Genomic DNA, 12,080 nt, shown 5'->3' on the forward strand with positions numbered 1-12,080 from the left:
CTTTTGAGTCACTAAAATTAAAAAAGTCAATTATTTTTTTAACAGAAAAAAAGTTTTAGCTTTATGATATAATGGCTGGGTAATAAATTCCTGAAATATAGGCATATAATGTCATAACACTCTTAACGATATGATTTAAATGTTCAAGTCCATCTAAGACCAAGTGAAAAAATTGATTTTTAGCAGATAGTGTCTCATTTTTTATATTATCCTATGATGTCATTTTATTTAATAATCTGCATTACAACTTCACTGAGCTCAAACTGGGTTAACGAACTAACCATTATAAATGTTATGGAACCACTTACATCATTCCAAGGTGCACACTTATGAGCTGCCTTGGGGAAAACATAATGAATAACCCTTTAATAGCATATTTCTCAGAATAGTAATCTTCCGTCAGAGAAGATTCCAGCTAGCCTCCAAATACAGCTTTGGAATCTGCTCTGACTCAGTGACTATAATGGTTGGTTGATGCGCACATAGGCTCAAGTTCACACAAGTATCAGATTTTGTTCCTTTTGTTCTTAATTCAAGATGCTTCGTTTCATCATTATTTGCTTAAATATAGCTCTTCTCTTAAGGGAAATTGATTAAAATTGATCTCACCACTGGATATTTAATTGAGGGGGATACATAGAACCAGCCACATGAACTCTAGTTCATCTATTCTTTTGTATTTTCAGTACTACTGACAATGCTTTTGGTAGAATTCTTCTTTCATTCCTGAGGCTGGTTCCAGTTGTTTGTTTAAACATCACATTCAACCGCAGTATTAGAGTTCTACAATAATAATACAAAGCACTCAAACTGTACTGTTCACCCACAGTGTCACTGCTCAGGGCAACTGCAACTGTATTTCCTGTTTATGGTCCAGCAAGGGCATTCATTCTTATGTCTCCAGCTCTCCAGCTATTGTCTCTTTTGGACAGAGACAAATGTCTCTCTCCCTCCTTACCTGAGTTTTTCCAGGCTGCACAGCTCCCTGCCTACTCTGTGAATTTCCCAGGAAAGTCAGACTGCTTCAGCAGGCCTACTTTTTCTCCTCAGTGTAACTGCTACAGTGAAGTTATCACACAGATCTTTCTCAGCAAGCACATTTATACTCCAGGTGAAAGCATTACAGAGAAAACATATTAAAACAATAAAAGAACATACACACATGCTAATAAGCTTACCAGACATCACCCCAACTCCACTAAGAGCTCTGGCTGGTTAACAGTCCTTCACACCCCCAACAAGAGGTTTTTCTGTGGTTACCAGTTCAGAACTGCTTCGACTCCGAACAAGCACCCTCATGAATCTGAGAGTCACTCCTTTATCCAGCTTGGGTCTTCGAAGACATGGTAAATAAGTAATCAGCCAGACAAGGGGTCTCTCTCTGAGGATGGATCCAGAGATGGGTAATATGCATTCTCCTCCTCCCAAGTATTTCTGGGAATCCCACTTAATTTTCTTTGTCCAGCACATTGTCTCAAAGAGTCATTTAAAGCTCATAACTCATGCCAGGGTTTACATTAGCCATGCCTTCTCATTAAAAAAGTTATATACCATTTCACAATAATACATAAACATTTGCAATCTTTGTACAATCAACTCCTCAAATACATAAACTTAATTCAGTATGGTTTATTGCAGAAAATTGCCATATCTGTCACACAAAGATCACAGTATTTCAGGGTGAATATGGATTCGTATTCCCACTTTACTGAAGTGGAAACTGAAGAAGTGAGGTTAAGGGACTTGCCCAAGATCACACAGCAAGTCAATGGCAAATGTCCTAATTCACTGAACCACAGTGCAGACTGTATTTAGGAAAATTAGATCGACAATGATGATGTTAGGGCATTAGTTAATTGACAGAACAGAGGAAAATGATATGGCCACACTACAGTGTGCAAACACCTCTAGCGTGGATTAACAAGAACAGGCTGAGAGATAAAAAGATGGTGTCACAACCTCCACTTATTTAACAACTCTTAACATTCCCTTCATCATTACAGAAACTGAAGCTAATTTTATTTATGCTGACATTTAAGGTGCTTTGTTCTTCATCCACCCACATACATTATAATGTAGATGGTTGTTCAGGGTGACACTGGCTTAAATGCTTCAGTGTTTCTGTAAGTGGAGATGGCCCCCAGTTGTCTGATTATCAAAAGGAACACATACTGTTCAAAAAGATTCAGACCAAGTTTACACTAGCCTTTGCCTCTGTACACTTTGTGTACACAGGCCTCTAGTGGCAGAAAACCTACCAGGAGGAGGTTTTCCTAACTAAGATCCTGGATTTGACCTGCCTCAAGAACAAATTTTGAAACATTTCAGATCCAAATCCAGATCCAAGCTTCCCAGCTCTGGTTTATCTCTATCATGAACCCAAACCAAAATCTGAGTATGAACTACTCTGAATTTGGGATAAGTTTGAATACAAAACTTGATCTCAATCCAAATTTAACACCTCAGGCCCATCTCCGTTCTCAATTATATAGATGTATTTTATGCTCATGATAGTAAGGAATTAATAGCAGCAGTGTAATGTAACTATGACCTGCAAGTCACAACAACTTTGCTGTTCTAGTACTGGACCTCTCTCTTTAGCAAACATGGCCAAATTGTGTAGTATTGTCATGATATCATGTGAAAATCTGGAGATGAGGTGGAGACCATCAAAGTAATTTTCAGCTGCGTTCTGAACCAGGATTTGCCCTGGACTCTCCAGAACTGATGCATTAACCTTCTTTATCATCTAATTTCTGATCCAAAGGTTCCATTTGATAGTTGCTCTGATTGTCTTATTATTATTGCATGTGTGGAACAGAGAGCTGAATTTGGTTCCTGGGTGTCATGTGGAATTGGTCTCTTCTGTACTGAATACGTATTACACTAAACTGTGGTTAAAGATGTATCATTGCAGGGAGTGAGGAGATGGGATATATTGTTTTTCTTCATTTGTAATTTTTTTTTAATTTCTTTAATGTTAGGGTCAACTTGAGTAGCAAGCTGAAGGTGTGGGCAATTTACACACAGAGAGAAGTGCAATGGGGCTTAATTATTATCATTATTAAGTATTATTTTTAACAAACACATTGCTAACTCCAAATTACCAAAATGTACAATCCAGTTATTGCCTCTTCAGAAATGATTAACTGTGTCTGTATTTTTAACAAAGTACTGTATTTTGTGGCGCTATCATTATTGAAAATTATGGTAACAGTGCAATCTCAGGCATATGAGCTATTAACATTTGAATGACATTTACAAAACATTAATAAATCAAAATTATATAACATATTCCTAAAAACTGACACACGATTCTGTCATGTTTTATCCTAAAATCATTAAACACATTTACGGTAATCATCTGAAAAAGAAATGATGGAAAGCTTTTTTTTCTTTTTTTTTGCAGTTGATAAAAACAGCTAATTCTTTTCTTATGTGCAGCTTTGATTATACACCTATGATTCTCCTTTGTCACTTTGATGATAAAGTGCATTGTTCTAAAAATGTCTGTACTTTCTGTATGAAGAAATTAATGCACTGTTTTTTCTGTTGTAACAGCACTATCTTTGGGGGGGGGAACAGAGATAGCTATGTGTGTTGAGGTCTTTTTTGTAATAGTGCCAATAACCTCATATTGCGCACAGTTACTTTATAAATAAAATCCCAACTTGAAAAATTTAGATGTCAACTAAATTTATGTTTTAGTGCACCCTATGCCGTTTTCTTAAAAACAGAACCATATACTCTAGCATCAGTTTTTTGTTTTACTTTTAAAACACACACACACACACACACACACACACTCTTTATCTCACTTGTTCTGTACAAGGTACGAAAGCAAGAAATCAGATCAAAGTGTTATGCTAACCTTCAGAGCTGTTGTTCTGGCCATTTTCAGTTGACATCTTGTCAAAAAATGTTTTCCCACCTTTCACGTCTGAATCTTTCACAGAAATGATGGAATGGTTCCCAGGCTGATTCTTAAATGTTGGTGAATGCAAACTTCTCTCAGTTTCTCCTTCCTGTTAGAAGACATTATGGGTATGTGTGTTAAAAGCTATCAGTAGGAAACAGATGTGGTTTTCTGGGGGAGGAGGGTGTGAGGAGGCGGAGAGTGGGGGGTGGGGGGGCAAGGGGATTCCATTACATGAGTGATGTTTTCCAATATGCTACAGGGTAAATCTCTTATAACTTTGCAGAGAGCTACAAATGCATGGCTGCTGCTTAGTTTACATATCAACCATGATGCCTGGCAATAGCTTGCTGTTCTCATTTGGCATTTCTTTCATGGTTCCTCCACACTCCCTCCTCCCCAAGAAAGAGAAACTGCGGTTATAAGCGTCACAATGAAAGACACCACTTGCTCACGTAAGATGTATGTTTGTTCAAAGTAAAGTGGACAAAGGGAATTTCATTAACTGATATATAACCTATATAAACATTAAAAGATGGGTCAGAGCAGACTTACAGAGTGTGTGTATTAGTCAACAATTTGATTTTTAATATGTTAACCGTTATATTTCAACTGGATTTTATTAATCATAATGGACCACGGTTCCATCTTTGTAGTTAATACAGTTATCACCACAAAAAAGTCTACAGTACTTTGAAACAAAATGAGTAAATAGTTTCTAAACCAAAACTACAGTGTCACCAGATTGGATGCTTTGGCATGCTGTTTGTTCTCCCACGTGATGTGCTACTTAGTACAAACCTGTTCACCATCTTGGACACATTGGATCTAAAGCTTTGGACAAAGCCTTTAAATTAAGCGAGTAAAAATTTACTTCATATTTCAAAGGAATCAGCTGAAAGATCCCTGTAAACTGAGAGCATTTTCCTAGTCTGTGTATAAAGAGGGTACATTTTCCAAACAGCTATAAAGCAGAGACATGACAAACAAGTCACTTGTGACATTTATTGGTTTTTAAATATACTGTAACTAGAGCTATGTGAAAATGGAATATAACAGCTCATAGCTTTTCAAACACACTTACTACAGTATATAACTTTTCCATATTATATTTTCTCATATCTGTCATCTTAAAAGACAAAGCTCTTTTGATAAATGGGTATTTGGCAAATTTTGTGATGAGAATGTAAATTAGAGCAAGAATTACTCAACATTTTTTCAGTGTTGTGAAATATTTGAATATACTTAATCACAACATATAGAGAAATAAAATTTGTTTCTGGTACCTTCCACTCTTTGTAGTATTACTTTATTATCTAAGAGTGTTTACAGAACACTACATGACAAATTACAGAGTGAAACATACACACATATAAAACCTTGTATATTGCAAAGCAGGGTTCAAAAGATGTGCTGCCTGATTTTCAGACAGAGCCTCCATTTTTGTATCCAGAATGAACTCTAGGTACAAAATTATGGACACAGTTGTCAACAGAAACAAAATTGCTCCTCTGAAAATGCAGGCCTGGTTGAGACCTATCTTAGAACCAACCCATTAAGACCTAATAAAGTGGAAATGTTGGAGAGGGGAGGTGTAGGGTGGCCAGATGTCCCGATTTTATAGGGACAGTCCCAATATTCGGGGCTTTGTCTTATATATGCGTCTATTACCCCCCATCCCGATTTTTCACACTCGCTGTCTGGTCACCCTGGGGGATGAGAAGCACTTAACAACAATCATATGAATTTTTGCATCTATGGGGGTCATGCTAACTAATCTGATAGGAGGGTGGGTAGCAATGGAGCAGGAACTCTACTAACCAAGTTCACACAAGAATTTTGAGCTTACCCATACAATTATTTTCTAAGCAAAAAGCCATTACATTGGTGGACGTGCAGGTGAATGAACCGGTGATGGTGTGACTGATCTGGTTAGGTCCTGTGATGGTGTCACTGGTGTAGATATGTGGGCATCACTGGTTCATTCACCTGCACGTCCACCAATGTAATATACGCCATCATATGCCAGCAATGCCCCTCTGCTATGTACATCGGCCAAACTGGACAGTCTCTACGGAAAAGGATAAATGGACACAAATCAGATATTAGGAATGGCAATATACAAAAACCTGTAGAACACTTCAACCTCCCCGGCCACACTATAGCAGACCTTAAAGTGGCCATCCTGCAGCAAAAAAACTTCACGACCAGACTTCAAAGAGAAACTGCTGAGCTTCAGTTCATCTGCAAATTTGACACCATCAGCTCAGGATTGAACAGAGACTGTGAATGGCTTGCCAACTACAAAACCAGTTTCTCCTCCCTAGATTTTCACACCTCAACTGCTAGAACAGGGCCTCATCCTCCCTGATTGAACTAACCTCGTTATCTCTAGCTTACTTGCTTATATATACCTGCCCCTGGAAATTTCCACTACATGCATCTGACGAAGTGGGTATTCACGCACGAAAGCTCATGCTCCAAAATGTCTGTTAGTCTATAAGGTGCCACAGGATTCTTTGCTGCTTTTACAACATGCCTTGCTGTCCCTTGTTCTTTTAGGGCTTGATTCTCAAGTATGCCAAGACTGCTTCACAACCCTTCAGCAATGCAAAGGAGACCCTTTAATTGCCAAAGTGAGGTACTGTGGCTTTAGTGTAAATGAGAATCAGGCCCTCAGACTCTACTTTCATTTGATTCACCTTTGAACCTAAAAGAGAACTAGAGTTGATTGATCTGAAAACCTGCAATGTAATCCCTGATGAGATGAAGATACCTTCTGCTAATGTGTCATACATTTGCACAGCTGATTTTCCTTATTTGGAAAGAAAATACTGAACATCTTTCAAGAACAGAATAAGATCCTGTAACTTGCTAAAGACTTGTTCATTTTCTTCAATAGGGCCCTGAAGTATTTCATTGTTATATTATTAGTAGCAGACTAAATCCACTTTTAAAACAATTGTAATGAAAAGAAGAGTCGTATTAAAATATTTCAACCAGTTTGAACTGACCTTATAAGTAGCAATAGAGAATCCCTAATGGCCAAACCTTTTAAAACTAATCTGCACTAGCATATTTTAAACTGATGTGTTAATGAGCTTAAGGTGTTGCCTTGCAAAATATTTTTTTTGTACTCCAGACAATTTTTGTCTTTACTTTTATGCAAATAAGGCAACTGTGAGCTCTCAGAATCATTTGAGCTTATCTAAAATGGCTAAATAGGACATGTTTTAGAACCAAATCCAGCTGATAAGGCCACAAGGAAAAAGACAAACTAACATTTAAAAACAGGCGTGTGTGTATGTGTGGAGATATATATAATTTGATTTCATACATATTTCAGGTAAATCAGAGATGGGCTTTTAAAAGTCTTTAATCTGAATCAGATGGGAGTACATAATAGCGATATTCTAGTTCAATATCATCTTTAGGTACCAGGAAGATTTAAAACCCTCAGAAAATTCACAGTGCTAAAAAGTAAAATTAAAAAAGTATGATTTGTTCAAGTGACCCATGGCCTGGCGGCAGAGTTCAGGCAATGACCACTCCCATACCGGCATTGTTATCCCAAAACAAAATATCTGGTATGGAGGTAAATTATACAGTGTAAATCTAGCTGAGTAGCAGGAAAGACAGCATCATATAAACAGACAGGGAATCAAGGGGGTCTGCTTTTTAAAAAAAAACAGCAATAAATTACACATTCTTTAAGCAACCCAAAACGAGTGGTCACTGGGCAAGATTTCGAGGGACCCAAATCAGAACTATATATAGATCTAGGTCTTTCTCTTGCTTTAATAGCATCCTATTTTAAAGAAGGAATTGCATATATCAGGGCAGTGGGCTGATGCACATATATTGGGGTATTCCTGATAAAAGCAGTAGAAAAGGTTTTAAAATCTTGGGGTCCTACATGTCATCTAATTCTTAGCATCAGCAATGACACCTTGACATAGAATCCAAGATAATGAGACAGTTAAGGAGCAGATGAAGTGGGTATTAACTCACGAAAGCTTATGCTCCAATACGTCTGTTAGTCTGTAAGGTGCCACAGGACTCTTGTCGCTTTGTACAGATCTAGACTAACATGGCTACCCCTCTGATATGTAAGGAGCAGAACGGCTGCAAATGTGCTGGATTCACTGTTTCCCTTCAGAAGGTATAAAGTATTTGACTAGGAATGAAAATTTCAATTCAATTTGAAGATAAAACAGAATCCCCAAGAACCAATCTTCCTGGCAAAACATAGAAACAATGACAGCTTGATGGGTGGATCAAGAGGAGCATCGAGACCTTAGACTAGTACTTCAATTGACAAAAGCCAAGGAAAGTACGTGCTGTAGTTGCTCACTAGGAATAATCCAAAGAAGTAACATGGCAGCTCAGTGGAGGGGTAAAGGTTAAACTACCTCTTTATCAGCCTAAAACCCACCGTTAATTCTGCCCCCTTAGGCCATCTATCAGGCAAGGGTATTTCTGAAGAAAGGCCAACTTTCAGTCAAAATGCACAAAGGCTCTTTATGATATCAAAAGTGAAACACAGTCTAGGTCATTTAGTGAATCCAATCGCCAAAGTAGGACAGCTTCTCAGAGTATATTTTTGATTTTTTTCTCCAGTCTAATTTTAAAAGTCCCAAATAATAAAGATGCCACTATTTCCTGAAGGAGACTTCTACAGCTAAGTTTCTATATACTGTCTTATTTTGCTCATGAAACTCAGTAGCAGTAAATGATTTTAAAAAATAAGAATAATGTATATTAAAATAAAAGACACAGAAACAATATTAAGATTCTAATCTAAATCAACAAAAGCAATGAACTTCCGCTTAAAGGTAATTTCTAAAATAGTCATTGTACTTCATAGACTTTTTACAGTGATCGCCAAGACTCTGATCCAGCAAAGCAATTAAGCTTACTAGCTGTGATAAATGAAGGGGAGAGGAATAGCTCCCTTTTATGGACAGCCAGCCAGCCAGTTAGCTATAAAATCCCTCTTAGTAGAGGTCTTCTAATTGCTTTACCTATAAAGGGTTAAGAAGTCTCACTGCTAAGCATAGGTTAAGGAAGTCAGTGGGCACCTGGCCAAAAGAGCCAATGGGAAGGCTAGAACTTCTTTAAAATTGAAAAACCACTTCCCTTTTGTCTGTCTGTCTGTTATTTTCCCAGGGAGAGATGGACAGAGCAGCTATGCTGTAAGGCGCTTTTGCCAGTTCTGAAAAAATCATCAATATCATACCTAGAAATGACTCATTTAAAACCCCAGATATGTAAGTAGATCAGGAAATGTTTAAGAAGACACAGTTAGGTTTATCCCTTTTATTTCTTTATGGCTTGTGGATTCCTCTGTGCTGATCCCAGGTGTTTTTGTTTTGCTTGTAACCTTTAAGCTGGACTTCAAGAAAGCTATTCTTGGTGCTTAATCCTTGTATTTGCTCTTTTAATGTCTAGCAATAGTCTGAGTTCCCAGATGTATTTTCTTTTACCTTTTTTTAAGAACAGAATTGGATTTTTGTATCTTAAGAGGTTTGTGCACTTTTTTTTTTAATTTAGCTGATGGCAACAGCTGATTTCTCTTTTTCTTTCTTTCTCAGCTCTTCCCTGGAGGGGTGTGTGTGTGAAAGGGCTTAAGGATACCCCACAGTAAGGAATTCCCAAGTGAGCCTTCTTGGTCTCTCAAAGGGGTTTTGCACTTGGGTGGTGGCAGCATCTATCCATCCAAGATCAGAGAAAAGCTATAACCTTGGGAGTGTAATACAAGCCGGGAGTGGCCAGTATTAATTTTTAGAATCCTTGCAGGCCCCCACCTTCTACACTCGAAGGGCCAGAGTGGGTAATCAGCTTTGACACTAGCAATGCTGGATTGGACCCATTTATATCTTCCAGTGTGTGACCTCAAAGCCCCTACTGACTTTTCTCTTGGCCTTAATTTTAAATGCATATGCCAATTTGTTTTGTGCTCAATGGATTGGTGTGTGATAGGCTTATGAAATATAAACAACCAGTAAACATTTTCAATTCCTGTATGAAGTTAAGTACATTACTACAGGAATCTATTCATTTACTTTCAATTTTGACCTCCCTTTTCTGCTAGCTTCTAGCAGGAACTAAACATAATCAATAACAAAGAAATCAAACAAGAAAATAAACTCTCACAGAGAAAAGAAAGAATGGCAAAGGAATTGTATACTATATCAAGATACTATTTTTCTAATTACATGGCTTGTAACCCAGTTTTAATGACTGCGTGTTATCCAAATGGAAAACAAAGGGCATGTTTAAGGATTCCAGATATAAAGAAAATCTCCCAATCTGTCTTTGTTCTATATCTTACCAAGCTCTTTGGAGAAGGACTCCTGTACTACAATACTTCATAAATCTATAGCACTGCAGTACACAAGTAAAACATGAACAGCATTAACCTTAGATGGCCAAACCCTGCAGTCTTTACTGCAAGTTATCACAAGCCCATTTACTGATAACACACACACACACACACACACACACACAAAACCACCCACTCGTTGAGTGGGCTTTTTTTGTTTTTTGCAAATTTGCAACCATCATAACTGCTTCTCATCCAATTAAGACTAAATCCTTTTAAAATCAGATGAAATATTAGATGGTTAAATTGGTTTAAGGTGCAGCAGTTGAACTTTCAAATGTATTGCATTCATTATATTATTTTTTCTTTTCTCTTGCTCAAATATAGGACATCTTTTTGCTATCTTACTTAGTATTACCTTTAATGTGTGAGCAGTCCTATTCTACACATAGTGAGTCCACTTATAAAGTTTGCGAACAATACCAAGCTGGTCGGTGTTGCAAGTGCTTTGGAGGATAGGATTATAATTCAAAATGATCTGAAGTAAACAGGATGAAATTTTATAAGGACAAATGCAAAGTATTCCACTTAGGAAGTAACAATCAGTGGCACACATACAAAATGGGAAAAGACTGCCGAGGAAGGCAGTATTTTGGAAAGGGACCTGGGGGTCATAGTGGACCACAAGCTAAATATGAGTCAGCAGTGTAACACTGTTGCAAAAAAAGCTAACATCATTCTGAGATGTATTAGCAGGAGTGTTGTAAGCAAGACATGAGAATTAATTCTTCTGCTCTACTCCACGCTGATTAGGCCTCAGCTGGAGTATTGTGTCCAGTTCTGGGTGCCACATTTCAGGAAAGATGTGGACACAATGGAGAAAGTCCAGAGAAGAGCAACAAAATTATTAAAGGTCTAGAAAACATGACCTATGAAGAAAGATTGAAAAAAAATGGGTTTGTTTATTCTGGAAAAGAGAAGACTGAGAGGGGACATGACAACAGTTTTCAAATACATAAAAGGTTGTTACAAGGAGGAGGGAGAAAAAATGTTCTTCTTAACCTCTGAGGATATGACGAGAAGCAATGGGCTTAAATTGCAGCAAGGGCGGTTTAGGTTAGACATCAGGAAGAACTTCCCGTCATGGTGGTTAAGCTCTGGAATAAATTGCTCAGAGGGCTTGTGGAATCTCCACCACTGGAGATTTTAAAGAGCAGGTTAGACAAACACCTGTCAGGAATGATGTAGATAATAGTTAGTCCTGCCATAAGTGCAGGTGACCTGGACTAGATGACCTCTCAAGGTCCCTTCCAGACCTATGTTTCTATTATTCAAATCAACGGAACTCCACAGATAAGCTCCTCATTATGAGTAAGAAGTGACAGAATCTGGCCCATGGTGATTAACCCTAACTGGAAAATATTTTCGCAACACAACACAATTTACCTTCAGTTTTAAAAGTCATTTTCAGAGTAAGAACATATAATAAATTCATTTAATATTCACCCTGAATTTTGATAAACTACGTTGGGAAACATTGAATGTATATTATTAAAGCTTGTAAACCATTAGAAAGCAAAAATAATTGTGCCATTGTTCATCTTTAATAAAATGCTTCTTCCCTCCCAATACCCCAGCAAGCATTATCCTAAACACGAGTCTCGTCCTTTATTTCCTGATACATCTTGCTTTTTTGCATTCTATATTTGAGTGTTCTTCCCTGTACATAACAGTCAATGCTTTCTGGAAATTCATTCTTGTATAACAATTTGTCCAACTTTCTAAGTTATGGTATTATTTGCTTGAAGAGTATCTGAAGGATTTCTAGCATGGTGTGTC

The 12,080-nt window shown here is 37.5% G+C and overlaps 1 protein-coding gene across 1 annotated transcript in view; it reads right to left on the bottom strand.

Annotated features, from left to right (window-relative positions):
• XIRP2 (xin actin binding repeat containing 2) overlaps window positions 1-12,080 on the bottom strand; it is a 157,564-nt gene that overhangs the window by 71,138 nt on the left and 74,346 nt on the right. Inside the window, exon 3 of the mRNA XM_050916246.1 lies at window positions 3,872-4,025. Coding sequence (XP_050772203.1) covers window positions 3,872-4,025 — 154 coding nt within the window. The remainder of the gene's footprint in view (window positions 1-3,871; window positions 4,026-12,080) is intronic.

This window comes from Gopherus flavomarginatus, chromosome 10 (assembly GCF_025201925.1).
Source record: "Gopherus flavomarginatus isolate rGopFla2 chromosome 10, rGopFla2.mat.asm, whole genome shotgun sequence".
Lineage (NCBI taxonomy): Eukaryota > Metazoa > Chordata > Testudines > Testudinidae > Gopherus > Gopherus flavomarginatus.